This window comes from Periplaneta americana, chromosome 8, assembly GCF_040183065.1.
Source record: "Periplaneta americana isolate PAMFEO1 chromosome 8, P.americana_PAMFEO1_priV1, whole genome shotgun sequence".
NCBI classification, from domain to species: domain Eukaryota; kingdom Metazoa; phylum Arthropoda; class Insecta; order Blattodea; family Blattidae; genus Periplaneta; species Periplaneta americana.
The window spans coordinates 50213130-50240994 of record NC_091124.1 but is presented as its reverse complement, the minus strand read 5'-3'; the positions used below and the strand labels follow the sequence as shown (position 1 = coordinate 50240994).

The window sequence follows — 27865 nt, the reverse complement described above, 5'->3', positions numbered from 1 at the left end:
TTACTGTATGTGAGAAGATCAACACTACATCTTTATTTCTACATACGTGAATATTTTTTATGCTTCGTTATCTGTTTCAGATATTCGAAAATCGGAATACGTCCGAGGAAGATCTATAAACCTCGCGCTGTCTGAGCGTGGAATACGGGCTCTCAAGCAAGTCGGTCTGCAAGATGAGTTGGTGAACCATCACGGAATCCCCATGAAGGGACGTATGATACATAACCTGGATGGCACACGAAAACCAATACCATATGATCCCAGAAGTAATCAGGTATATTTTCGTACTCGTTTTATTTTATTGTTAAGGGTAGAAAAAAAATCAGACTAGCGAATTGTCCAACTGAGTGCCACATTCCAGTGGATATCCTACCCAAACTAGTGGAGAGCATGCCTGAAATGGTGGCTGCTGTTATAGCAACAAGAGATGGTACCATGAGGTTCTAAAGGGGCAAAAACAGTACCCAATTACTTTTTGGTAGATAGTGTATTTGAGCATGGCAAATCTTAGAGGTTTAAGAGTAACAAAGGTTTAAGTGTAACAAGTTAGTTATAGTCTTGTTTTAATGTTTCAATATCTCATGTTAAATGGAATTAATTTTCTTTCCAGTGTATCTACTCCGTAAGTCGTCGATACCTGAATGAAGTTCTTCTGTCAGGTAATAAAAGAACCTAACTGTTCCTTACGCCTATCTTTCGCTCGTAAATTATACATTGATAGAAGTACTTGTTGGAAACAAAGATATTTCATACTATCACAATGGTCAAATTTGTGTGGATTTTACATTGACATGCCCAATCCAAGGTTCAGTAGCAATTTTCTCCTGCCATTTTCTCGACACTAATTAGATTTTCAGCTTTTTTTATATTGATGCCAGCGTATAGGAAATGGACACTGCTCATCGGTGCCTGTAATGTAGCAGTGACTTATTTCAGTGACCTTAAAAAAACCAGCTGTACCGGCATCAGCGTGAGGTTCTGCCTTTTTCCCTATAGTGTTAGCGCTGATATCACTCCAGCAATCGAATGCAGAAATACATTTTAATAGACTTGCGAGCAAATAGAGACTGCTATTCCACCGTTCGATTACTCAGACTTCGAGTGTTTGAAAATGGAATTACACGCTAAAGGCACGCATGCGTACAAAAAATGTAACAAGAAAATTCGCTCAGTATCCATTCTCTATAATTTCTATTCTCTATTACCATATTTTCTTGGGCTGCTTCTTTCTCTTTGTCCGAAAGGTTGATATTCCATGGTTTTCGAATATGAATTGCTGAAAACCTGTTGAGAAGTTTTTTCCAATGCTCTTCCTCTTTGTTAATAGGCCTATATAATTATTCCCTCAACATATAATTATTTTTCATCCCTGTATTACTTCTTTTATTTCCTACGATTGATTATTTCTCCTGCGTTCAACGTGGTTTAGTCCACTGTAATTCTGAAGACGACTTTCACAGAAGAGCGGATATAATAGCAATAAACAGGCAACAACAAAAGGCTATTATCATAGATCCAACTATACGCATGGAGAGAGATATAAACCAAGCTCATCAGGTTGATCAGGAAAAGAGGGCCATTTATGAACCTTGTATTCCCTACCTTAGTGCCAAGTAATTGGTCAGTGACAGGTTTATTTTTTGGTGCTCGGAGTTCTTTACCAAAATTTACATATCATTTTTTAAAACAATTATCAATATCATCTTTTGAAATTCAAAAAATCATCTCGCAAATTCTCAAAGATTCCCTGCAGATTATACAATTTCATTTATACCACTCAGAAGGCCTTAATTAAGGATATGCTAATTTTAAATAAAATCTTTTTTTTATCAGTATAATTTAGTCATCTTCTAAGATTTTATTTTACAATTGATAATCAATGGTGCTTAATTATTATACTTTATTTTTTATAACAATATTCATATTTAATTAATTGTATTTGTTTGCTATTCATTTCCGGATCCTCGTGGTCATCCTTAATTAAGGCCGGATGAGTTTTTTTCTCTCTCTCTCTCAAGAGATTTAGCAAATTTCAAATACCTTGTCTTCCCTTATGATGGAGCCAAGCACATAGCTCCAAAACTTTGGGTGTTTTACATCTGACACGATACAAAAACTCAAATATTTGTACAACTTCTATATTTCATTTGATATTTTGCAAAATTTATTAAGTATAAAATTTTTTATTCAAAAGATTAATAAAAAATACATACACTTTATAGAAGTCTAAACAATCTCAAAGACCAATATAGAGCAAATCTTATTTCGCTTGTTATCCTGAAGGGGTTTTAAATATTTGAAAATTACATTATCTGAATTGCAATTTTTCTGCGAAATTGGAAAACTAATTTTGGAAACGAGCGTTATCTCTTGTCTAAGTAATTATTTAATTTAAATACTGGTTGCTTCAGTCACTATGTTACAAACTTTTAGGAATGACAGAGGAGACAATGATGAACAACTTTCATATAGAAACCTATCTGGAAACGTCCCGTTCGTAGTTATAAGCCTAGGTAAGTTACTGTAACCAGCTACTGGGTGAAAAGTGTAGAGCAGAACTCGCTCGGCCTTGAGCCCCCCCCCCACTTCCGCGCGCATAGCCGGCCGGCTAAGAGCCGTGAAACTTGTTCTGCTCTATACCGTTCACCCAGTAGAATCTAACTCGAGGCCATCCTTTTAATGTTTGATTGCAGACGACCTGTTCCTGCAACGCTGGTGATTTCTCATAAACTTAGTATAAGCTAGGTGCATCGTAAATTATATTTTTATTGATTAAACCTTACAACTTTCCTTCCATTTCCTTTTTACTTTTCCTTGAAAGAAATGCCGAAATGCATATCAGCATGTTGCGAGGTTTAATCAGTCAAAATATCACTTACGATACGAACTAGTTGATACCATGTTTATGAGAAATCAGCAACGTTTGCAGGAACAAGTCGTCTGCAACCAAACTTCAAAAGGATGGCCTTGAGTTCGATTCTAGCTGGTTAAATTGTCTAACACAGCGTTTTTCAAACTATGGTCCGCGGACAACCTGTGGTCCTCGAGGTCTGCCCTTGTGGTCCTTCAAAAAAGACAGAAGAAAAAATAAAATTCAATCGAATTGCATATCACACTATAGCTGAAAATCTCAGAGTTTGTAAATGACACATGGCAATCGCCTTTCACTTTTTCTCCCAGTACTGACATTTTATGAAATTTATTTACCGTACCCGTCTCTCACCTTCCCTCTACTCTCAGCAACAAAAAAGCGATTTAAAGCAATATGAACGTGGTGCTTCTCGCCATATTTTTCGTGTAGATCTGGTGCTGTGCCTGTTACCCAGCTAGGAACCACCCGAATTCATAACGGGACCAAAGTACCGAAACTTTTCATGTATTTATGACTTTCTTAATAGTTTTTCTGACACCCAGTCTGCACATTCAAACGGTCACGTACTGTACGTCGTACATCAATAATAGAACATGCAAAATTGCATCTTTACTTGTTGAAAATCGTGCATGTTTCTCCATTAATTTTTTTTATTTCTGTTTTTGCAAATGACGATATAAGAAATTTCCTTCTATTAACATTAACTTAATTAGTTAATACTAATATGAAATTAATTGAATTAAATTAATTTTAATTAATTAATTCTACATTAAAATGTAAGTATATTGGCCTCACATCATCTCACTACAGCTCGCCAAAATATTATTCAAAATTTGTAGAACATTATAAAATTGTAAAACTATAAAAATTGTAAAATATTGTAAAAATTGTACAAATTTGTAAAAATTGTAATTGTAATATTGTAAAATTTTTGACTTGTTCCACATCCTAAAGCTTTATTGCTCATGTAAGATCTATGGAATATAATAAATGAAATGAAAAAAAAATTAAAAATATGCTACATAAATGATAAATTGGCTTTCCAAGGGAACAAGAGTAAGGTGGTCCGCGGAACTGTTCTGACTTAAAAAAAAGTGGTCCCCACTTCAGAAAAGTTTGAGAAACACTGGTCTGACATATCTAGGCTTGTAACGACCAAACGGAACGTTTCCGGACAGGATCCTATATGAAAGCTATTCATAATTGCTTCCTCTATCATGCCTAAAAGTTTGTAATATATTTACTGAATCACCCTATATATTCGGCCAATGATCAGTTTTTAGTATTGATGAAATCGTAATCATTTATTTAGTATCAAATCCCGTCAAGAAATACTTCATCCTTACGACGTGAAGTGAATACTAAAACTGTGAATTTGTACAGGGACATCATTTTATTTTTACTAACATTTTTAATATTAACCTGTCTATACCTTTAGAGAACCGGAAACACCGTTCGCTACCCCCTTCCACGACTGGAGTTCGATGATACTGGCGTAAAAAACAAACACATCACTTTACTAGGTATAGGAGCAGTGGCGGTGCGTCAATAAGAGCACAAGAGCACGTGAACACCTTGTTTCCATTAATGCACGACTACTTTTATTATTTGATACCGTATTGACGTAGTGGGGATATATAATATCAGAATCGAGTATTTTAAATTTCCCGCATCTTGCATAAATTTATTATGTAAACTTGGCAACATCCGTTCACGTACAAGCCTTGCTCTTTTCGAGATGGTTACAGGAATTTCACGCATGCGCGGGAGAAAATTGTCTTTAGCTGGCCGCTTATGACTAATCAAGAGCACAAAGCGTAAAGTGAACATGATGAGTATCTATCCTACAGATGTCAGGTCCATCGATGCCTATCGTTCACGTGCTGTATCTCGAGGAGGAAATTTAATAGCCTGAAGATGTCAGCATCTGACTGTAGGAACGTTCACTTACGTGGATGTGTGTACAGTGCTGCTACGAGAGTGTAGTTTGTGAATTACTACACTTCAGTGTCGGCATAATAGCATAGTTTGGCTTTCAAACACGTGCTGGCTGACTGTGGTGGTGGTATGAATTTAAGTATCTGTATGGCAGTGTATAATATTTAAGAATAATATTTATTGGCATGTATTTATAGTAATCTATGCGAATGGGATTACAGTACTGGTATAGGCTATAGTGTATCAGTGTGTTGTGAATCAAAATATATTACTGAACACACGCGTTTGTAAATAACGAGACTGTGGTATGTATTCATTTTTAACAAACGTAAACAATGAACTCTGTTCAAGTAATTTTGAAGAGTAAAGAATTGGGTAAACTGGCTTACCAAGAAAAATTGGAAATAAAAAGACTGAGTTTCAATATTATTATCATTATCATTATCATTATTATTATTATTATTATTATTATTATTATTATTATTATTATTATATGTTGTTTTGAATTTATATACGGTTTTTTTTCGATAGTGAAACATTGGAATCATGACATTTTATATTAGACTAAACGTACGATTTCAAATTCTCTTCGATTTTGGAACCACAAAATTGTGAACACACATAATATTTTATCACGAGCCGCCACTGTATAGGAGGGAAGAGAAGTAGTTCGTCCATTTACGTAAACTAGGAAATATCGCAATTTTGAGTTCGATAATTTTCATTAGGTTTCTGTTTGATCAAAATGCAGTACTGTATTAAGTGTAAGTGTTTTTACTCACGAACTGAGTTATCCATGCGAACGTATTCATTATTTAGTGTATATTATACTGTCTACAGCACATTAGTGTACAATATAGAGAATGAAGTTCAATTGAAAAATAATCATAATATGGATATTTAAACACATTTTTGAAAATGGTGGCCGTTCATTTCGATACAGGCTTCAGTTCTTTTGTGCATATTATCGCACTATAGACTATTGCATCTAATTCCAATTGCCAGTTTCGTCCTTCGTACTAGTAACTCATATTGAAATAATTCTGCACCTAGGCCTACTCTATAAAAGAGTACCTTACGTACTGTAAATTCAATCTTCACTTCTGCTAGACCCGCACAGATAAAATTACTCAGACATGCTATCTACTGTCCGTCCAAGTGGTTATGCCGCAGGATCGTAGAAAGGGGGGGAAATCACGTAACAGTTAATTACTTAACGAGGCCCTTTTATTTAAGTTTTTTTAAACAGTTGTATATTACATAAACGTCCAATTCCTAACAGAAATTAATGTTTTCAGAAAAGAGCTAAGACAGCCCAGCTTTTACAGAGGGGCGTGCAGAAGCAGGAGGGGGAAATCGGGATGCGACGTAGGCAAACGAACAGTATCTGTGCGAAAATATGGTTCAATATTGAAAGCTCTTTCGTCACTGGAAAACGCGAACATATTTCTGGAACGTACTATACTCACTCAGTGTTGTTTACTATATGCAGCCTTGATTCTTAATGGAAGGAAGTTGGAACTTCATTAGTAGAAGGGGTGGGAGTGAAGTACATTCAAAAACTCAGGTACAATAAAAATTGAAGTAAAAATAAAATGATGTCCCTGTATAACTATATAGCTTATTTTTTGTGATCAGCCTACGTAAAAGTGGGAATGTGCATGAAACTATCGCCTATTTAAATTGTATACTAAGAAACTACAAAAAAAAAAAAAACTATTTTCAGACATATCAATAATACGCTGAAAACAAAATAAATTTGTGCAATGTTTGCCTTTATGTTACTAATATCTAATTCAAGACTGCTCTGTTCATCACAGCCACCGAGAAGTTTCCAAACGTGAGCTTGCACTTCAATCACAAACTGATTAATGCAAACCTTAAGGAAGGACGCATGACTTTCCAAATGTAAGTGAAAACTTAATTCTTAACAAATATATATGAACTGTTTATATAGGTATTAGTTACACATCATCGTGCTAATCACGCGATACCTCCATTCTGGTTGGATGATCGTCCACTTCTGCTTCGGCATGTGAACGTGAGGCCAGTAGCCGGCTGGTCGGTCTGGGCCCTTCAAGGGCTGTGACGCCACGGATTATAGGCTAGTCACACGTACTGTATACTCGTACACCTTGTCCCGCTTAGATGGATCGAGAAATAAATGCTCACCATTTAAAATCAATTGAAGATATTGTTTTGATTTACATCTGACAAGATGCAGAAACTGTCCAAGTTTATGCACCAATTTTTTAAAAAAGTTGCATGTTCACTAACGTTTATCGTGGAAACAAGCCTGGCGCCATTCAGAGAACATTCCGTCATTGGACCATTCTTCTTCATCGAGGCGACAATCAAAGGGAATTTATACTTTAAATTAGCACTTATTTCTTGATCCCTCTAAGCGGGACACGGTGTATTTAATTGATACTAACAATTTTAGTATTAGTATAACGAACAGAAGTAGAGAATATGATCACTAGGCTAGTATGTACACTGACGTTCAAAGATATCTGACCCTAATAATCGATAATGATAGATAATTTGTTGCTGTAAGTGTGGTTTGCTTCTTTAGGTATTACTTCCATGAATAGATGAAGATAACAGTCAGTGTTGCCAATCGTACATAAATATACCTGTACATAGAATTCAATTTTTCATACCACTCTACTAATTGCAAAACAACACCGGGTTTAGCTGGAAACCGCTGATATTTTCAATTATGAGAATAATTTATGTTTAAAATGCTTACATAATTTTCACCGACACTTTTTTAAATCGCCACAATAATGGTGTCACCGATTGAGAACTTACTGACTTTTAAGAAACCCGGAGGTTCATTGCCGCCCTCACATAAGCTCGCCATTGGTCCCTATCCTGAGCAAGATCAATCCAGTCTCTACCATCATATCCCACCTCCCTCAGATCCATTTTAATATTATCTTCCCATCTACGTCTCGGCCTCCCCAAAAATCTTTTTCCCTCGGCCTCCCAACTAACACTCTATATTTTCCTAAGAACCTTATTCTCAAACACCCTTAACCTATGTTCCTCTCTCAAAGTGAGAGTCCAAGTTTCACAACCATAAAGAACAACCGGTAATATACCGTAACTTTTTATAAATCCTAACTTTCAGATTTTTTGACAGCAGATTGGATGATAAAAGCTCAACCGAATAATAACAGGAATTTCCCATATTTATTCTGCGTTTAATTTCCTCCCGAGTGTCATTTATATTTGTTACTGTTGCTCCAAGATATTTGAATTTTTCCACCTCTTCGAAGGATAAATCTCCAATTTTTATAGTTCCATTTCGTACAATATTCTGGTCACGAGACATAATCATATACTTAGTCTTTTCGGGATTTACTTCCAACCCTATCTCTTTACTAGCTTCAAGTAGAATTTCCGCGTTTGCTCTAATCGTTTGTGGATTTTCTCCTAACATATTCACGTCATCCGCATAGACAAGAAGCTGTTGTAACCCGTTCAATTCCAAACCCTCTGTGTTATTCTGAACTTTCCTAATGGCATATTCTAGAACGAAGTTAAAAAGTAGAGGTGATAGTGCATCTTCCTGCTTTAGCTCGCAGTGAATTGGAAAAGCATCAGATAGAAACTGGCCTACACGGACTCTGCTGTAAGTTTCACTAAGACACATTTTAATTAATCGAACTAGTTTCTTGGGAATACCAAATTCAATAAGAATATTATATAAAACTTCTCTCTTAACCGAGTCATACGCCTTTTTGAAATCCATGAATAACTGATGTACTGTGCCCTTATACTGCCATTTTTTCTCCAATATCTGTCGAATACAAAAAATCTGATCAATAGTCGATCTATTACGCCTAAAAACACACTGATGATCCCCAATAATTTCATCTACAAATGGAGTTAATCTTCTCAAAAGGATATTCGACAACATTTTTTACGACGTCAACTATTTCAAAGTTTGTCAATTTGTTATAACTTATCTTTGGTACTGACTTATTCCGTAGTAAAAAAAAGTTCGCTTACACGATAATAAAATCGTACTATTTGATTAATAGATAGATTGATTTAAAATTATGTTGTATCTAAAACTGTATGTAGCCTGTAGTGGTTGGCGTCAATTTGGTTTCACAGGACGGGCACCAACGAGAACGCGCTGCAGACAGCTGATCTGATAGTGGGGGCCGACGGTGCCTTTTCCACGGTGCGACATCACCTGATGAAGCAACCCATGTTCGACTACAGCCAGACCTACATAGAGCACGGCTACCTGGAGCTCTGTATGCCTCCTACAAGCGATGGCGACGTATGTTTTTAGATTAATAGACTTTTATACTGCGTGTTTTTACGCGGTGTTCCGTCATTGCTAGATATCGTCCGGACGGCGATGTACTGTCATTCACGGACAATCAAAATGCTTCAATTCGCGATATTCAAAGGCTTTTTTTTTTTCGTTAATCTACAAAAACTTAACTTTACCTTAATTATTTTTATGTGAATGTACGAAGGGGACAGATGAATGTTCTTATGTACTTTATGCATACAACTCCTAGGAGATAGAGGCAGATTTCTAATTGTCACCAGATATCACAGGCTTTCTTAAACACCAATGGAGCCACAGGCACAGCTGAGGCAGTAGACGCTTTTTCCTGCTGATTTATTAGTAGACTCGCTTTTTTTATCCAATTTAATAAACCTTATTTCACCCTGAGGTATATTAGGGTTATAGTTTGCATCAAAATACATATTTTATAAGCAATAAACAATAATAAAATTATAATACAAAATTGTGGTCAAGGTTACAATTCACATGAATTATGTACAAGAATGCACCTTAATGAAAGAATGGATCCTGTTAAAGATTAATGAGATGTTTGAGGAATAATCAATTCAAAGATATACAAGAATGTCTAACCCTTTCAGAGTAAATACACGACCTAAAAAGATAATCATTAGTACATTAATATAACAAAGTTTGACTTTCACTTTCAAATTTATACTTAATTCATGAACAATGGAACAGTTAAGAGTAATAAAAGGATATTACAAGCAATGATTTACGGTTACAAGTTACGTACTTGATTCAGGAACAGGTACAATAATTGAAATAATAGCACAAGTAATGACTTATAACTAACGAAATTCTTGAAGGGCAATATATAATAGTAGAGGCAATACAAAAGATTTAAAAACAAATGTAAACAGTGAAGGAATAGTAGAAAAATTGACTTAAAATTACACATTCTTTTTAAAGCAATAGGTAACAACAAATAGATACTAATAACATTACACTGACTGTAGTTACAGATTAAACACATTATTTTAAAAACAAACACGCAAAGGATCAATAGCTATTTTCAGGCATTATATACATGGACCATGCCTTTAATTCACATATTTTGACATTACTTCGTATATTATTTTGTGTTTCAATCTATTTAAATTTGTTATTTTTCACTGTAACAACAAAAATATGTTTCATAAAGCCTCAAGGCATTTCTCTATATTTATTGTATCATGGTAATCTTTGTCAATGGCAACCTGTAATGGTCAAATATATATTAAACATATTATTTAGAAGCAATAAATAGCTATACTAAGAGATGGCTTAAAATTTACGAATTAAATACATTATTTAGTAACAACAATTGGCAATAAGGAGGTATTACAAGAAATGGCTCAAAATTAGAAAGCAAATGCCTAATTAAAATAAAAATTAAAACCAATAGTGCAATATTATAGTATGTGAAATTGAAGACTTACAGTTTCATTATAGTTGATTAGAAATAATACGATTTTTTTTCAGGAATAATTTAACATTTTACAGTTTCACGAATATTCTATTCACGAAGGACATGAAATAATTATATGATTTAGAGTTGGTAAGTATATTGGTTAACGGTTTGGTAAATGTATAATTTAAAGTGTTCAGTAACAACTCAAGCTCGTATCTTTCACGGCAAAAGACTGGACAATCATATAATACATGTTTGACATCTTGAGATTCCTCCCCATAAATGCAAGTTGCATCGTCTTTAATATGGAATCTATTTAAGTATTCCCCGAATTTTCCATGCCCAGTCAAAAACTGTGTCAGTACGAAATTTGGCGTTATTACTTTACATTTATTACGATCATAGACAGTTGGAAAATTTAGCTCTTTTGTAAGAATTCCCTTATCACTATTGACCCATCTTTCGTTCCATTCTTGCATATAATGTTCTTTGGCTACTTTTTTTGATATAGGATATCGGACATAAATTGTATGGCAGTGGCTAGTAGACTCGCTTCCTACTTGGGCAGATAACTCGATTAATTTTTTCCGAGGATTTCTCCGACTGTAAGACGAATGCCACGTATTCCCATGACGAATCCTTCATCTCATTTTACCAAATACATCTTGCTAACATCAATTCAATCGATGCCAAGTGACCTAGTAGTTGATACAGTGCCTTTAAACAACCGATAAGAACACCAGAGAGATGACTTTGGCATCCTTTGACTGGTGTGGCCATCTCTCGGATATTTTAGCGAGTTTCGCTTAGCATTGAGAACACATCCGCATGTATAGTTCGTTGAGCGTCTCCATCTAGCTCGACAGTCATGGACATTTTACAGAGAAACTGTAGTCAGCTGGTCATTGGCCAACGGTGCGCAATAAAAAGGGCGAGTTTGGTGATTCTGAGTTATTACTCCAAGTGAATATAGAATAATGTACTTGTTCAGATGGTATAGTTTCTTTTTTTAGTTGGTTATTTAACGACGCTGTATCAACTACTAGGTTATTTAGCGTCGACGAGATTGGTGATAGTGAGATGGTACTTGGCGAGATGAGGCCGAGGATTCACCATAGATTACCTGTCATTCACCTTACGGTTGGGGAAAACCTCGGAAAAACCCAACCACGTAGTGGGGATCGAACCTGCGCCCGAGCGCAACTTCAGACCGGCAGGCAAGCGCCTTAACGGACTGAGTCACGCCGGTGGCTTAGATGGTATAAAGGGCGGTAGAGTAGCGGTCATCACCACAGAGCACCCTGGGGCTAGCGTCACTTACCCGCGGAGAACACACTGCACTATAGAGCATTTCGTAGCTGCTAGCGGGTATGCTCTCTACCTCTTCCTGCTGCACGACGGGGCACACGGGACGGCTCCTCATACTCTTTACCTATTTAAGCGAGTGCTGCCGACCACTGAGAGCGTCGGAGTTTCAGCCCCTCGCTATGCATCGTAATGATACTGGTCCACATTTCAAATTTTGCTTTTGTTCTACTGAAAATTTGCAAATAATGACTTAAGTCCTTTTTACAGAGCACCATGTATATACAGAGTGTTTCAGAATTCAACCGAAGAAATTTATCTAGTCATAGAGCAGGCATGCTCACAAGCAGAGGGTAGGGGAGGTATCTGGTGCCCTCAATCCCTCTCATACGTAGCAAAGCAACAGCTTACTACTTGAACGAGACTACGTAGCTATCAGTTGCGGACATTTGGCAATAGGGTTAACATGCACAATTTTTCTTTTAAGGAACATAAATATAAATAACTTCAAGACAACAAATAATACTTTTAATCTTTCAAACTCAAACAGATGGTGTGCCAGTTAGATAACAAGGTAAACCTATCTAACGAAAATGAACTGTTTTTTCTCTCGTAAAGAACTGTTTCAAATTGTGTAAGTTAAATCTGTTTATAAAATAAATTGATCTTCCTAACACACGCTGTAACGTAGACGCCACTTTTTCATATTTATAAGTTTCTTGATGTTAGATTCATATATTGATAAGGAAAGAAAGAGGAGTCAAACAAGATGAAAATATTTTCAATTTATTTTGTAGTTGGTTTTCAATATCGCCCCCCCCCCCATTTCTTCTACTTTCCTTATGACAGTACATCGAGAGAGACATATATTTTCAAATGACTAATTTGTCGGGCCTTTGGTGATATGCAGAATAAATTTAATACTTTAATACTTTACTATACTAATATTTTATTAGAAGTAATAAAAGAGGCTCATGTGAAAATAAACGTAAAGAAAACTAAAGAAATGAGATTAAATAGTAAAAAGACAGATAAAGTTATAATAAATAATAACATTGATACTGTTCAAGAATTTAAATATTTGGGTAGTATAATTGACAAGGATGGTGGAGTCTTTGAGGATGTAAAGAACCGAATAAAAAATGCAAATATTTGTCCAGTTGTATCCAATATGGAAATCTTATATTATATCTAGATCTACAAAAGTTAAAATCTTTAACAGTAATGTGAAATCAGTCTTGTTATATGGCTGTGAGACATGGAAAACAAGTAAAATCATACAAAATAAACTGCAAACATTTGTTAATAGATGTTTACGAAGAATTTAAAAAATCAGATGGCCAGATATAATCACAAACTCAGAACTATGGAAGTTAACAAATCAGAAAGAAATCGCAATAGAAATCAAAAGACGAAAGTGAATTGGATAGGGCACACAATCAGGAAAGAAGATGGAGAAGTAGAAAGAATGGCTTTGGATTGGAACCCCGAGGGTAGTAGAACAAGAGGAAGGCCAAAAAATATATGGAAGAGAACAGTTTTGGAGGAAATTGCTAGGGAGGGGAAAACATGGAGCGAAGTGAAGAAGTTGGCTACAAATAGGGTCCGATGGAGGCACTTTGTGAATGCCCTATGCTCCTCATGAGGAGGAACAGGAGTTTGATTGATTGATTGATTGATTGATTGATTGATCGATCGAATTTGTCGGGCCAAATTTCTTTCGCTGCAAAAATGAGACACTTCTTAATAAACTTGCCCTCAGACAACGGTTTCATGTGTTTGACAATAATTAGCTCCGATATACGGTAACTACTGTAGTTCTGGCAATGTTTTCTATCGGTACTGTACCAGAACAGATGTCAACATTCTCAGATTTCAGATTTTCTAGCTTCGCTATCCTCGCTTGTTCTAAAGAAAATAAATAATAATAGTAATAATAATAATAACTTATTATTATTATTATTATTATTATTATTATTATCGTATTATATGTACATTTATAGCGATTATTATCACCACTAAATCGTCGGTGTTCGATTTACGACGTAACATTAACAATAACAGTAGCAAAAACAACAGTATTCCAGAATATATTAATTATCATAGTAAACCGACTGATAAATTACAATAATATTAATAACGCTCAGAGACAATAAATTTCTGCGGATAATATGACTACACTTACCAAACAAAACGTGACTTCCGTAATCACGATCATGCAGTCTAAAATGCCTTTTAATGTTGAAACTGGAGAATGATTTAATTAATGTCTTACATATTAGACATCTGATCCCATTCACTCCTCCCTGCACACAAAAATATTTCACTTCCCACTCATCATGGAAATTGTGCCGAGATCGACTTGCCAGGATGAATCCGGCACTGAATGTTCATGATGTTCTCGTACTGTTCGCTACAAACTGCACTGGCTGCGCTACGAAGTGGTGGGAGAAAAGGAGGAGTGGTGTTTGTGACTGAATCGAATCAACAGTGAGCATCCCTGTCATAGAGGGTTGTAGACAAGCAATTTCATGTAAGGAACCTAGGGTATCCGACGAAAAATATCTGAGTTAACAGTTATTAAAGTTGTTTACATTATTTTGATACTCATATTCCAGTATTAAAATGAAATAGGGGTGTGCAATGATATGCGATGGATTCGAACCCTATTAGGCATAAAGTGCACCTGTTAAGAAGCAATCAACCACGTCGTTTCCAAAATTTAGCTTCTGTAAAATTGCCGGCGAATAATGAGACAGCACGCCACTGTACTGCATGTTTCACCTTCATTCGCTTTTGTTATTGTACCTACTTTAGAATTGAATTATCAGCATGAGGTTTAGGAGTAACGGACAATGCGTCAGACTTCAGGCCGAAAAGTAGTATATGTTCGAGTTTCATCATGGTAGTTTTTTTTTAATCCTATTAACGGTACCATCGGAATTCTTTCTTTTCTGAACCACCGAAATACGTATTGCAGTATTTCAGTCATGTGAATTGATGCCCATAGGCGCAAGCGCGCGCTTTAGATCTCAAGAGAGCCTGAGCGCTTTACAGCGGAAAGGAAAGAGACAGACGAAAGAGGTAGTATATATCGCTTGGTCGAGCTATATACAGGGATGGCCAGCATCGATTCAATGGATAAAGGGAAGTGAACTTATCAAAACTGTATCTATGTTAATTTTTAGATTTGTCTGAGAAGTATGCGTGCATTATAAGAATGTACGTTTTAGTTTTAATGCTCATTGTTCACAAGTTTGTTTTTTTATTCAAAAGGAATATTTTCTGAACTTTCTTTTATAGAAAAGTGACATTTTCAGATATAGGTATATTTATTTAGTAGCCTTACAGGTACTGAAACATTGTTTTCGTAAATCTAATATACTGTAAATACGTATTACTGAAGATAGTGTATTACAAATTTTGAAAATATTCGCATGGTAAATGTTTGTAAGGAAATGAATTAATGAAACAACTACTGTTACATCATAAACAAAATATATGCGCCTATATGTTGTAAAAATGTCAGCTCTGTAGCTTCAGCAGGTTTCGAGAAAATAATTTAATATTCTGATGATAGGAAGTTGCTCACCAATTTCACCTTAAAAGCATGATGTGATAAGAGTTTTGTTATGGAATATTAGTTACACTTAAAACATATTATATCTAGGTAAGTTTGCTTTGTACTATAATATTCTTTTGATTAGTTTATTGATACTTTTATAAGGCTAAAGATACCATCAATATCAATTCCAACTTATCATGTCATACTCAATCTCTTTTTTTGGGATATCACATTCTTTATGAATGATGTGTTTCATCCACTTAGTACAGTATAGTTGTACTGCTATGGAATTTATGTGAATATTCCTTCTTAACTCTTTATTATGTTATTAACGTTTAAAACACAACTGCAATATTAAGAAATTGGCGTTAGCAATTTGTTTTACAGAAAGAGCCATATAAAAATAACGACATAAAATTTCACGTTCCGTTTGAAGTTTCTGCACCACTGTTTTCTTAATCCAACAGGCTGCTTATTCTTCCTTCCGTACCTTTGTAGATGTTCTGTCCCCGGTGTACAATGTTTACCGGTTGTGTCACAGAGATATAACAATATTGCATCCGACACATTTTCAAATGTATCGCTATGCCTCGTGCAAATTCAATCAGTGGTGTACTGGTCCAAAAATATTTCACGCCATTACGTGCAAGTTTGAACCCACAGACCCTAGGTCCCTATCTCAAAATACTTACCTAGAACCCCTCTACAACCTCTTAAATTTCTTCTGTTGTATTCTGAAACACCTGGTTGATATATATATATATATATATATATATATATATATATATATATATATATATATATATATATATATACAGGGTGTTTTAAAAAAGTATCCAATATTTTAGGAGGTGCTAGTATGCATTAAAACAAGAAAATAATGTCTAATTAACATGGGTCCTACAACACATACTTTCTGAGATCTGAACACTTGTCCATACGAGGTGTTCATTGTGACGTCCATTCATGGCAATGCATTCCTCTGCCCTTCGGCGTAAGGAATCACGCACTCTTTGAAATTTGTTTTAATACGTTAATAAGAAAGTCCTGATAACGATACCCAGTTAATCTCTGTGGCAGAACGTATGGCCCTATTAATCTATCACCAAGAACGCCTGCCCATAAGTTGATTGAGAATCGCTGCTGATGCCTTGTTTCTTCAACTGCATGAGGATTTTCATCAGACTACACATGCTGATTACCAAAATTCACAACAACATCTCTGCTGCACTCCGCTCATATCCGCAACCAGACCAGTATTCCTTGCGACGTATCGGTATTCCATGCCATGGGTGTCAACTACGGTATGATTTTCTGGTAGTCTGCTGTATTGTAGGGCAGAAAAATGCATTGCCATGAATGGACGTCACATTGAGCACCTCCTATGAACAAATGTTCAGATCTCAGAAAGTATGTGTCGTAGGACCCATGTTTATTAGGCATTATTTTCTTGTTTTGATGCATACTATCACCTCTTAAAATATTGGATACTTTTTAACACCCTGTGTGTGTGTGTTTTTTGTGTGTTTTTGTGTTTTTTGTGTGTTTTTGTGTGTTTTTTGTGTTTTGGTGTGTTTTTGTGTGTTTTTTTGTGTTTTTTGTGTGTTTTTTGTGTGTTTTTGTGTTTTTTGTGTGTTTTTTTGTGTTTTTGTGTGTGTTTTTTTGTGTGTTTTTTGTGTGTTTTTTGTGTGTTTTTGTGTGTTTTTGTGTGTTTTTTGTTTTTTTTTGTGTGTTTTTGTGTGTTTTTTGTGTGTTTTTGTGTGGTTTTTTGTGTGGTTTTTTTGTGTGTCTTTTTTTTTGTGTGTCTTTTTTTTGTGTCTTTTTTTGTGTGTCTTTTTTGTGTGTCTTTTTTTGTGTTTTTTTTGTGTGTCTTTTTTTTTGTGTCTTTTTGTGTGTGTCTTTTTGTGTGTGTCTTTGTTTTGTGTGTCTTTTTTTGTGTGTTTTTGTGTGTTTTTTTGTGTTTTTTGTGTGTTTTTTGTGTGTTTTTTGTGTTTTTTTTGTGTGGTTTTTTGTGTGGTTTTTTTGTGTGTTTTTTTTGTGTGTTTTTTGTGTGTTGTGTATATATTAGATCTTGCAAATTTACGATACTTTGATAACTTAAAGAAAATCTCGAAAAGCTTAAAATTCGTAATGTTTTAATATAGGTAGGTAGAGTTCAGCATTGTAAAGTCAACTGCATTTGATTAAGTAGCTACTTAGACTAAAGGTCTGCAATCTCTCAAACTTTCGAGTTGAAATATCTCAGAACTTCTCTCAAGCTACTTAGAGCACTCTGGTTTTAATGACATTATTTTTCTTTGTAATAACAAAAAGTTACAAATAAATACAGTACTGCCCAAAATTATTTTCAAGATTACCTAATTTTTGTTTTAGGTGTTGAGACAATTAAACCTGAATATACGCCACCTATTTTTTTTTTAGAAAGAGAAGACATACTAATCTATCAATGTTCTTTTCCAGTTCGCAATGGAGCCCAACTATTTACACATCTGGCCCAGAGGCACATTCATGATGATCGCTCTGCCGAACCAGGACCATTCGTGGACAGTGACGCTCTTCATGCCTTTTCCAGATTTCGAATCTCTGGATTCCCCCACGAGACTGCTCAAGTTCTTCTCGCAGCACTTTCCAGACTCTGTCGCTCTTATAGGAAAACATCGTCTGATTGCTGATTTCTTTGCGATTACGCCGTTCCCTTTGCTGTCTATAAAGGTAGGCATTTCACATGATACGGATTATTTCAACATTTAATTCTGTCAAATTATATGAAATAAGAGAAAGTATTGTGAAGCTGCAAAAATTATATTTCTAAATTTTCGTGGAAGTACATGTTTTCAATGATATCAAAAAGTGGATTTGGTTATATAGTCCGTGTGACTGTACAGCGATTTCTGTTAAAACTATCGGACTGGTTTAGTTCATATTGACGTTTTACGAGCCAGTTTATCCAGGAATGATGCACATGAAATATAATAATTCTAGTGTAAAAGTCTTTTTTTTAAATTCATGAACAAAATGGGAATGAACTCCATATCTATTCTAAGGAATGTTTTTTTAATTTATTTTTTGTTTGTTTACTTGTTTATTTGTTTATTTATTCATTCTTTCACTCATTTATTTATTTATTTTATTAATTAATTTATTTATTTAATTAATTAATTAATTAATTTGTTTGTCGTCTATCTATCTATCTATCTATCTATCTATCTATCTATCTATCTATCTATCTATCTATCTATCTATCTATCTATCTACCTATCTACCTACCTATCTATCTATCTATCTATCTATCTATCTATCTATCTATCTATCTATCTACCTACCTACCTACCTACCTACCTACCTACCTACCTACCTATCTATCTATCTATCTATCTATCTATCTATCTATCTATCTATCTATTATCTATCTATCTATCTATCTATCTATCTATCTATCTATCTATCTATTATCTCTCTATCTATCTATCTATTTATTTACAGAGTCTCGATTAACCGTTTAATGGACGGAAAACAGTGAACGGTTAATAAGAAAAAGGATAATTCATATCATTTTAATTGACTTAAATCTATCTAGAGCACTTTAAGATGCTGAAAAAGTATGTTTCTTTTTTCTGTATTTTCTCGCAACTAATTCTCTTTCTATTATCTATTCTTTCTTTTTTTACTTTTCGTCATTCACCCATATGAAACCAGTTGCGTAGACCAATTTACCGAAAGGGTCACTGCTCAGGGTGCGACATAGGAGGCTGGTCTACGCTACACCCCGAAAAGATGAGGTGATTAAGATTTGTTGGAATGCCATAGGGAAACCGGAGCTTTCGGAGAAAACCCCTGTGTTACCTAGACCACGGACTTGTCCAACACAAGTTATAAATCGGAATACACCGGGGATCGAACCAAAGTTCACAAAATTATAAGTCCAGCGTTCTAACCACTAGACCACTGTGGCGGTTCTAGCATCTATTCTGTATTTGCTAAGTATTAATAAATATTCGAGCAAGGGGGTGCAAAGTGAAATTATTATGACTCTTTCGTTTATATGACGTCATTCCATTTTCGGCCAATGAAGTGTAATGAAATTTTGAATTCCAAACAATCGCAGTCATACATCGCGATAATTTCTGCAGTTCGATTTATCGCTATCAATTTATCGCATGGTCGTTCTTTTGTTTAGTCGGTGTCGCCAACTGTTTCCACGTAAATCGATGAGCATGAATCCATTGTACTAAATAAAGTGTGAAATCCTACTTCCACATCTACATTTTCATCTTATAAATGCTATTACCACAATCTAGTATATACAGCCACGAAGCTTGAGTTGTGAGGGTGCTAGGAACAATAGACTGTGCCGGTACTATTTCGCATTGTCTGTAATGAGGCGATATTAGCGATCCTAGTGGTTAGCAACTATGTATGGATGCATATTTACTACGTATTGAGCTTCGTGACTGTATATACTAGACTGTGTTATTACTGTATACCACTTTTAAAATGCTCTCTTTTTATGGTGCCGAATAATCCGCAGAACGGTTAATTGAGGGACTTATAATGTATCATGTTTCGTTATTTTTAAGAAGCGAAGTAAATGAAAATTTTCCATGTTCTGTTTCAGTGCAAACCGTATCATTTAGACAACACTACACTTATTATTGGTGACGCCGCACACGCCATGGTGCCATTCTATGGACAAGGAATGAATGCGGTAAGTAGCCTTTATTATGAATTTCGAAAAATACATTTTGTCTCTAAGCGGAAGTCCCTATTTAACCACTATTTGAAGTTTTATTTCAATATTTGCTATTGCCAGTGAAACCTTTATTAAACGACTAACGATAATCTTAAGGGACACTAAGACCGAGTTTTTACATTTTTTTACAGTTTTAATGCGATTTATTTCATTATTTAATTATTTCTTACATGCATTAAGAACAAGGTATGTGCAAATTTTGAGTTCAATCGGACTGCTAGTTTCGAAGTTAGTTTTATGATAATTATGCAAATTAGTGACATAATCAAAATGTTCCAAGCGCTTTACTTTTAAATATAGCAGCTTCATTTTTTTTTTCATATGGTCCCTGATTTATGGGCAATATTTTGACATTGAGAACTTCATAATACATATCTAGTTTAGTTTAGGTACAATACATTTTAGAAAATCAGACATTTACTTCTTCATACACGTATTTGTTATTTACATATAATATTTTAGCTCCAAATTTTCCAGATACTTCAAATGTCTCAACATTAGGTTTCAGATAATAAATATATGGAGACATTCGAATATTTTCATCGAGTTTGTTTTTTTTAGTGGGTTATTTTACGACGCTCTATCAACAGCTCAGGTTATTTAGCGCCTGAATGAAATGAAGGTGATAATGCTGGTGAAATGAGTCCAGGTCCAGCACTGATAATTTCTCAGTATTTGCTCATATTGGGTTGAGGGAAAACCCCGGAAACCCCCCTCAGCCAGGTAACTTACCCCAACCGGGATTCGAACCTGGGCCACCTGGTTTCATGGTCAGACGCGCTAACCGTTACTCCACAGGTGTGAACTCGAGTTTGGTGAAAACTGCATTCGCATGGAACATCTGAATATAAAAAAATTTAGTTCCGTAAAAAAAAAAAACTGCAAGTCTGTAAAAAGAGATACAATACTGACATATGGAAAACGCCTAGATATATAAAAATCGCCCCTGAAAATCAAAGAAGACGTAGAGGCAAAGCACCTCTTACTATTAACTCCCTAAATGTCCTAGGAATATTTCCGTACAAAAAACCGAAAAGTGATATTTTTATCCTCTTTTTTAAAAACTCAATCCTAGTGTACCTTAAGAGGGAAGTGGCTTAAAAGAACGTGTTGTATTGCATTTTTATTTTCGGCTCCATGGCTCTTATTTACAAAAAAATCATGTCTCTTTAAAAATGTTTTCTGTATTCTCTAAAATATTGCCCACTTGCTCTTTCCATGTTTGAAATTATTCATTGATTTGAGCTCTGACATTCTTTTTACATCCATTATTACCGTATTTACTCGCCTATTAGACACCATCGCATAATGTACGCATCCCAAATTTTGACAATAATATTTATGGAAAAAAATTCCCGCACTAGTTTAAAATTAACTTAAAGCCTAAATTTTGCTTCATGTGGTATACCACTTTTAGCTGGATTTTATCAAAAGGATTTAATTTTGGAAATAGTATCTTTGAGATACGTAAATATCTTTGGATTTTTTGTTTGTTTTATTTTTCTACGGGTTAACTGTTTATTATTCTTTTCGTAAGCATTACATTTTCAATTGCTCCCTGTGGTGATAAACAATCATAATGTTGGATGCACTTCTCATGTTAAAATTTTTCAAACAAATAGTTAATTTATTACGATTGGTTCCCTTTAAAATGCAAAAATGGATTGTGATTAGTTCTTTTTAATAGTTTAAAAACTTTCAATGTTCTATGAGCAGCATTAATGTCGATTTTGTCGGTTGTAGTGTTGCTTGCTTCAGTTGTGTTCTGTGGTTATTATTATATTGTTTTTTAATGAAACCAAATAAGTGTAAATATACAAGTTACTCGGTAAATTCCAAGCTAAATTTTTTTCCTCGCATATAATACGGACCTTGGATTTTCAATCCAAAAATTATGGAAAAAAAGTGCGTCTATTACGCGAGTAAATACAGTATTACTTTACTCGTTCTTCCGAATTTAGAACAGCTGTTCTCTTACTGCAGACTTCATTTTAACGTCACTTCACTTCATTCGAAATCTCAGATCTGGCAAAAAAAGTCTGGCAAATTTCTGGTTGATATGATCGTTTTGCTTTTGTTAATTCACGGATGCAGGGATTTGAAGACTGCCGCCTATTGGATGAATTGCTGTTGGTCCACAACTACAACTTATCGACTGTGCTGCAGGAGTTCTCTGCGAGTAGACAAAGAGATGCTGAGGCCATCTGTGATCTCGCCATGTACAACTATTTGGAGGTAAGTACACAACAAATATAAGAAAATTAATAACCAATGTGCTGTTCGAAAAGCTCCCACTATTGATCCTTCATGCCACACACTAAAAAAAACTGTTTTTGTTCAATAATATTGTTCTTTCACCTGTATTTGCATTAATATCCTACAAACGACTGAAATATACCTACATTAGTTGGCTGTGATTTACCTAACTGTTTACTCTATAAGTTCGTGCTATATCCGGATGACATCACTCTTATTACACAGCATGGGCTGACACTGAAAGCATCATCATCATCATCATCATCATCATCACCACCACCACCATCATCCCACAAGTACTAGATCTCAGTGGCCTGTTACAGTCTCTAGTCCAGTGGCGGGTGGTGCTTCAAAATTTAGTTCGTTTACTTTCTTACTACAAAATATTAGGCCTATCATGCTATAGTCGTAAAAATTTGCAGAAACTTGCCTATTTATTTCCACAATGTTTTCCCAGAAGAGTCTCTTCGTAGTGTCATTAAAGCGTATCCGTTCATAAATGAAAGGAATATTCGCACTGAACTTTCAGTTATTTATGGCACTGACGAGTTCAGAATCATTTCAGCCTGTGTGTCTCTAATGGAATTTTTCAGAGACAGCAATTCATGTTCAACTTTCGGCGAATGTACAAAATTACTGGTACTAGAAATTTTACTAACAATCCCTATGACGACTTCAGAGGCTGAAAGGTGTTTTCCTACTCTCCTCCGAACAAAACACAAGGAAAACAGGACAAAAATGTTCTTATTTCACAACCACATAACCACTGAAACTTCTCGTACGCGTCAGAATGGAATTTTCTGTTAAACGACCTGGTTTTGGTTTTCACGCACTGCGAAAGTTCAAGGTTCCGAGTCGATCTACCAAGACGCTTAAACTCACACTTCTCTTCTAAGCTGCGCAATGAAAATGGATGTTCTATTAAAGATTGAATTGTATTCATCTTAACTATGATCTATTTAATATAGTAGAATAACACAAACAACACAGTTTATTGAAACAGGTTCTTACGCGCCACCACGTGCTCTCAACCAACTCGACTCAAGTAACTGCAGTGAAACGGAAGACAAAAACACCAATAAAATACAAGCTCACACTCTACACCAAAAGAAAAACTTTTTTTCGCGCCTAACTGCAGGCGCAGGAGGGCTTGATCTGTCTCTGATTCATTCATTGTCACTCATCAGCTACTGCCATCTGTTTCCATTTTCAAAGCTCCTTTACCTGCCTGTTCGTTTATCAACAACTTAGGATCCACACTGGACAAAACCCCTCTCATCCCCTCGCCTTGAAGAGATACCCATGATCAAGTCAGTCTCCATAAGAAGTACGCTCGTTTACTTTGGCAAGTCAACGATGAGGCTCCTACAAACGATTATAGTTGGATGAGAAACTTACTGCAGTTGATCATATCAATCGTGTACTTAGACCACAATAATTTAACTTGTATTTTAAACCAAAATATCCGTAAATTTTTTTTACAGATTTAAAAAACATCTCATGGAATATATATTATATATTGTCATTTAGTCAACTGTCCGAAGACAGGTCTGCTGAACCTCACAAGTAACACCAAGAAGACAGCACTTATGAGGCAACTAGGCCAGGAGATAATGGGGTAGATTGGCCAGTTTCTTTCCCCCTCCATTGCATATATCGCCAACTAGCTACATATTACACTTAGTCAGGTTTCAGATCCATACAAACAATTATTCTCCTCTGACACATATCAAGTGAGATGTACTGCCTGATTATAGATGTACATATCAGCCAGAACCTCTGTCAAAGGATATAGGTATATAAATTTAACATTGAGACTCAATTTTTCATCGATTTTGTTAAAACTTTCTACAAAGTAAAAAGAAATAAATTGTTTGAAATTTTAGTTAGTATCTAATAACATCTCAGATCAAATAATTTCTGCAATTTATAACATTTATAATAATATCTAAATTACAATTGAAACAGAAAATCATTATCTCTGAGTGGGAACCAATAAACAGAGAAGTTGTGGTTTGTTTCCCTTTATATACATTTTATTTACTTAAATGCCCTGTTTTTAAGCAGTGGAAACGAGGATCTCAAGCTGAACACATGATAAGGGATAAATATATAGTCCCATGTGTGTAATTAGCACCACCACATTATTATATTTATTATATTTTATTTATCATATTACTTCAACTTATGCTGTTACAAACTAGCACCATTACCACTATCACTACCAATCATGTTATTATTTTTCAGTGACCATTGTGTTCTAAAATATATTCTATCGTCCCATTAAACTACATCGAGTTTTTTTTCTGCAGGTTTTCCAGCAGTACTTACAGTGCAAGAGAAAGTATTCATTATTTGCTCTTCTTCCTTGCAACTGTTGCATTATTATCATAATTAAAAGCTCAAAGTCAGTCATGTTCAGAAAATAGAATTCAGCTACTGCAGTTCCTCTATTCATTTCATATAAGTTTTCTTAATGTAATGTCATGTCATCATCCACTGCTGATATTGCAAGTTATCTTGAACTTTCTGAGCGGGGACAGAGGGGCAGAGGGAAGGAAGCGCATAACGCGGGTGGAGCCAACTAAGTTGTTTGCGCATGCTCCGCATCATAATGTCTTGTCAAGAAACATAGAGCTATTTCCTTCACTGCGTACCAGTAGTGTTAACATGGAGCAGCAACCACAGGGTAGTAATTATGGTGAAACCACACCACCGCGGAGAAAAAGTAACGCTGTTATCCACAGCAGAGAAAGAGAAATTATCGCAAATATATGTGTTGCGATGAGGAAAAATTAAACAAATGTTTGCTGGAACTTCTTGATAAGGAATATGAGAGAGCGGCTAAATACTCTGGCAAAAGTATTAGTTCCGTGAAGAGAATTAAGAATAATATTGAATTACAACCGAATGAACCTCACACTACTCCGGGAAAGAATAGGTATGTAATGATAAGAAATTATTGCTATAAAAGTTATGTACAAGAGTGTGTACTGTGAGCGACATAATGAATTACTGTTGTAAGTTATTATTTTGTTATAGTCTGTAAAACATTATTTTATTCCAGAATTAGGACTTGTGTAAAGTTGAAGTGGTCGACTTCGATCAACATGTCATTCGGGATACAATCTTGTTCAGAAAGTAGTACCTACGATTAAGAAGATAATTCCGAATGGATGATGCCATTGACGAAATAATAATTACTTAATTTTGGACCAAGCGATGATGGCAGCAATGATAGGGATATGGATTGTGTATAATTGTAAATTAATGTAAATTCATATAATAAGCCTGTAAAATATTGTTATAAGAATATGTACAGTACATATCTTGGAGCAACAGTAACAAATATAAATGACACTCGGGAGGAAATCAAACGCAGAATAAATATGGGAAATGCGTGTTATTATTCGGTTGAGAAGCTCTTATCATCCAGTCTGCTGTCCAAAAATCTGAAAGTTAGAATTTATAAAACAGTTATATTACCGGTTGTTCTGTATGGTTGTGAAACTTGGACTCTCACTCTGAGAGAGGAACATAGGTTCAGGGTGTTTGAGAATAAGGTGCTTAGGAAAATATTTGGGGCTAAGCGGGATGAAGTTACAGGAGAATGGAGAAAGTTACACAACACAGAACTGCACGCATTGTATTCTTCACCTGACATAATTAGGAACATTAAATCCAGACGTTTGAGATGGGCAGGGCATGTAGCACGTATGGGCGAATCCAGAAATGCATATAGAGTGTTAGTTGGGAGACCGGAGGGAAAAAGACCTTTAGGGAGGCCGAGACGTAGATGGGAGGATAATATTAAAATGGATTTGAGGGAGGTGGGATATGATGATAGAGACTGGATTAATCTTGCACAGGATAGGGACCGCTGGCGGGCTTATGTGAGGGCGGCAATGAACCTTCGGGTTCCTTAAAAGCCATTTGTAAGTAAGTAAGTAAGTAAGTACATATCAGCTGTAGATGTAAGTCATGTAGGCCTATATAATGTATAGAAATAGCTGTAGCAACTCCGCCATTGCCAGTCCCCAGCCCGGATGAGAGAGGAGGAGTGTACACACGTTTATATTCAAATATTTACTCATTACAGGTTAATTAAAACCTGCAACGAAACCATGTTCTCCTCTCAAAACCGGAGTTCGTGAGGTGACGATGTCCGTATTGAACCAAGTTCTTTTACAGTAGAGAGCCGTGAAGTGAAAGAACCAATGTTTTCTGAAAAGAGTCATGTTACCCGAGAGAGGGGCATCTTTGATGTGCCGTTACGTTGATGAGTACATGCCGTACTGAGCAGTTCGAAAGACAGACTTAGGGGATGTAAGGTTCAAGATAACTTGCAGTAACAGTACTAGCTTGTTTTTTCTTCTCCATAATTATACTTCTTCCGGCTCCTCACCTATCTCCTTCGACTTCTTCTTTCTTCTTGTACACTAAAATTTTACTGCTTCCTTGCTTGATGTTTTTCTCATGTTTACAAGTTGCTAATACCTGCATTAGTTACAGTCATTTCTTGTATTTACTGGTAAAATATTGCCCTGTTGTATGCATAATTATAATTTCTTATGGCTTTTCTTTCATAGATGAGAGACCTTGTGAACCGCCGATCTTTCCTGGTAAGAAAGAAAGTGGACAATTTCTTATTCTGGCTCCTACCTAACATTTGGGTACCACTCTACTTATCTGTTTCCTTTACCAACATAGGATATCGACAATGTATGGATAACAAACAATGGCAAGACAGAGTAAGTAAGAGTGTCTTCAACTAGCACACTCCATCAAAGAACAAATTTTTTTAATAATGCACTTGTTGTCAGTAGAAGTACTCTTATGCACGTTGCCATGTTTTTAAACTTCCTAAAATGTAAAATAATTGGTAAAAATAAATAAATAATGCTGTCTAAATCTGAAAACTTTGTTCAAGAGAAATATTCAATGTATAACTTATACCATGCTTTCATATAAAAATTTCCGAGTCTAAATAACTATTTACTTTAATTAAATTTTATTTAAATAAAAAACACATCAATTAAAATATTGAGAGGGAAGTTTATGACCAGTATTAATTTATTGCATTTGAGATTTCACCCCCTTTCTCCCTTTCACCCACCTTTGAAACTTCAAGTGGCACCTCTATATTTTAATACTTAAATTTGAAAGATTATTCAATAATTGTCTATATGTCTCATTCACCTCTTTCTGGTTTTTTGTTTTTTATCGTCGTCTGGCAATATTGATTGTTATTGTTGATTGGAGTTGAATGTTGATTACACATTATTTCAGGTAACACAAACTAATATTAAGGGAATTTATGGTTGTGCATGTAAACCTATTCTTTAGAAATTAAACAAAAAAGAAAAAAAAAAAGGATTGAGGATAATAAAAGCCAAAGTTTTGATTTACGTTATTTACCTGTGTATATGATTTTGATACTATGGTAGAGA

At 35.2% G+C, this 27865-nt stretch overlaps 1 protein-coding gene across 2 annotated transcripts in view; it reads left to right on the top strand.

Annotated features, from left to right (window-relative positions):
- Positions 1–27865, top strand: part of cn (Kynurenine 3-monooxygenase cn) — a 33309-nt gene that overhangs the window by 2858 nt on the left and 2586 nt on the right. Inside the window, exons 3-10 of one of the 2 annotated variants that reach the window (XM_069832857.1) lie at positions 81–274; positions 611–659; positions 6631–6718; positions 8939–9110; positions 17870–18121; positions 20025–20114; positions 22254–22394; positions 27005–27166. In XM_069832857.1, the coding sequence (XP_069688958.1) occupies positions 81–274; positions 611–659; positions 6631–6718; positions 8939–9110; positions 17870–18121; positions 20025–20114; positions 22254–22394; positions 27005–27166 (1148 nt within the window). The remainder of the gene's footprint in view (positions 1–80; positions 275–610; positions 660–6630; positions 6719–8938; positions 9111–17869; positions 18122–20024; positions 20115–22253; positions 22395–27004; positions 27167–27865) is intronic. The other variant, XM_069832858.1, reaches the window with a different exon arrangement.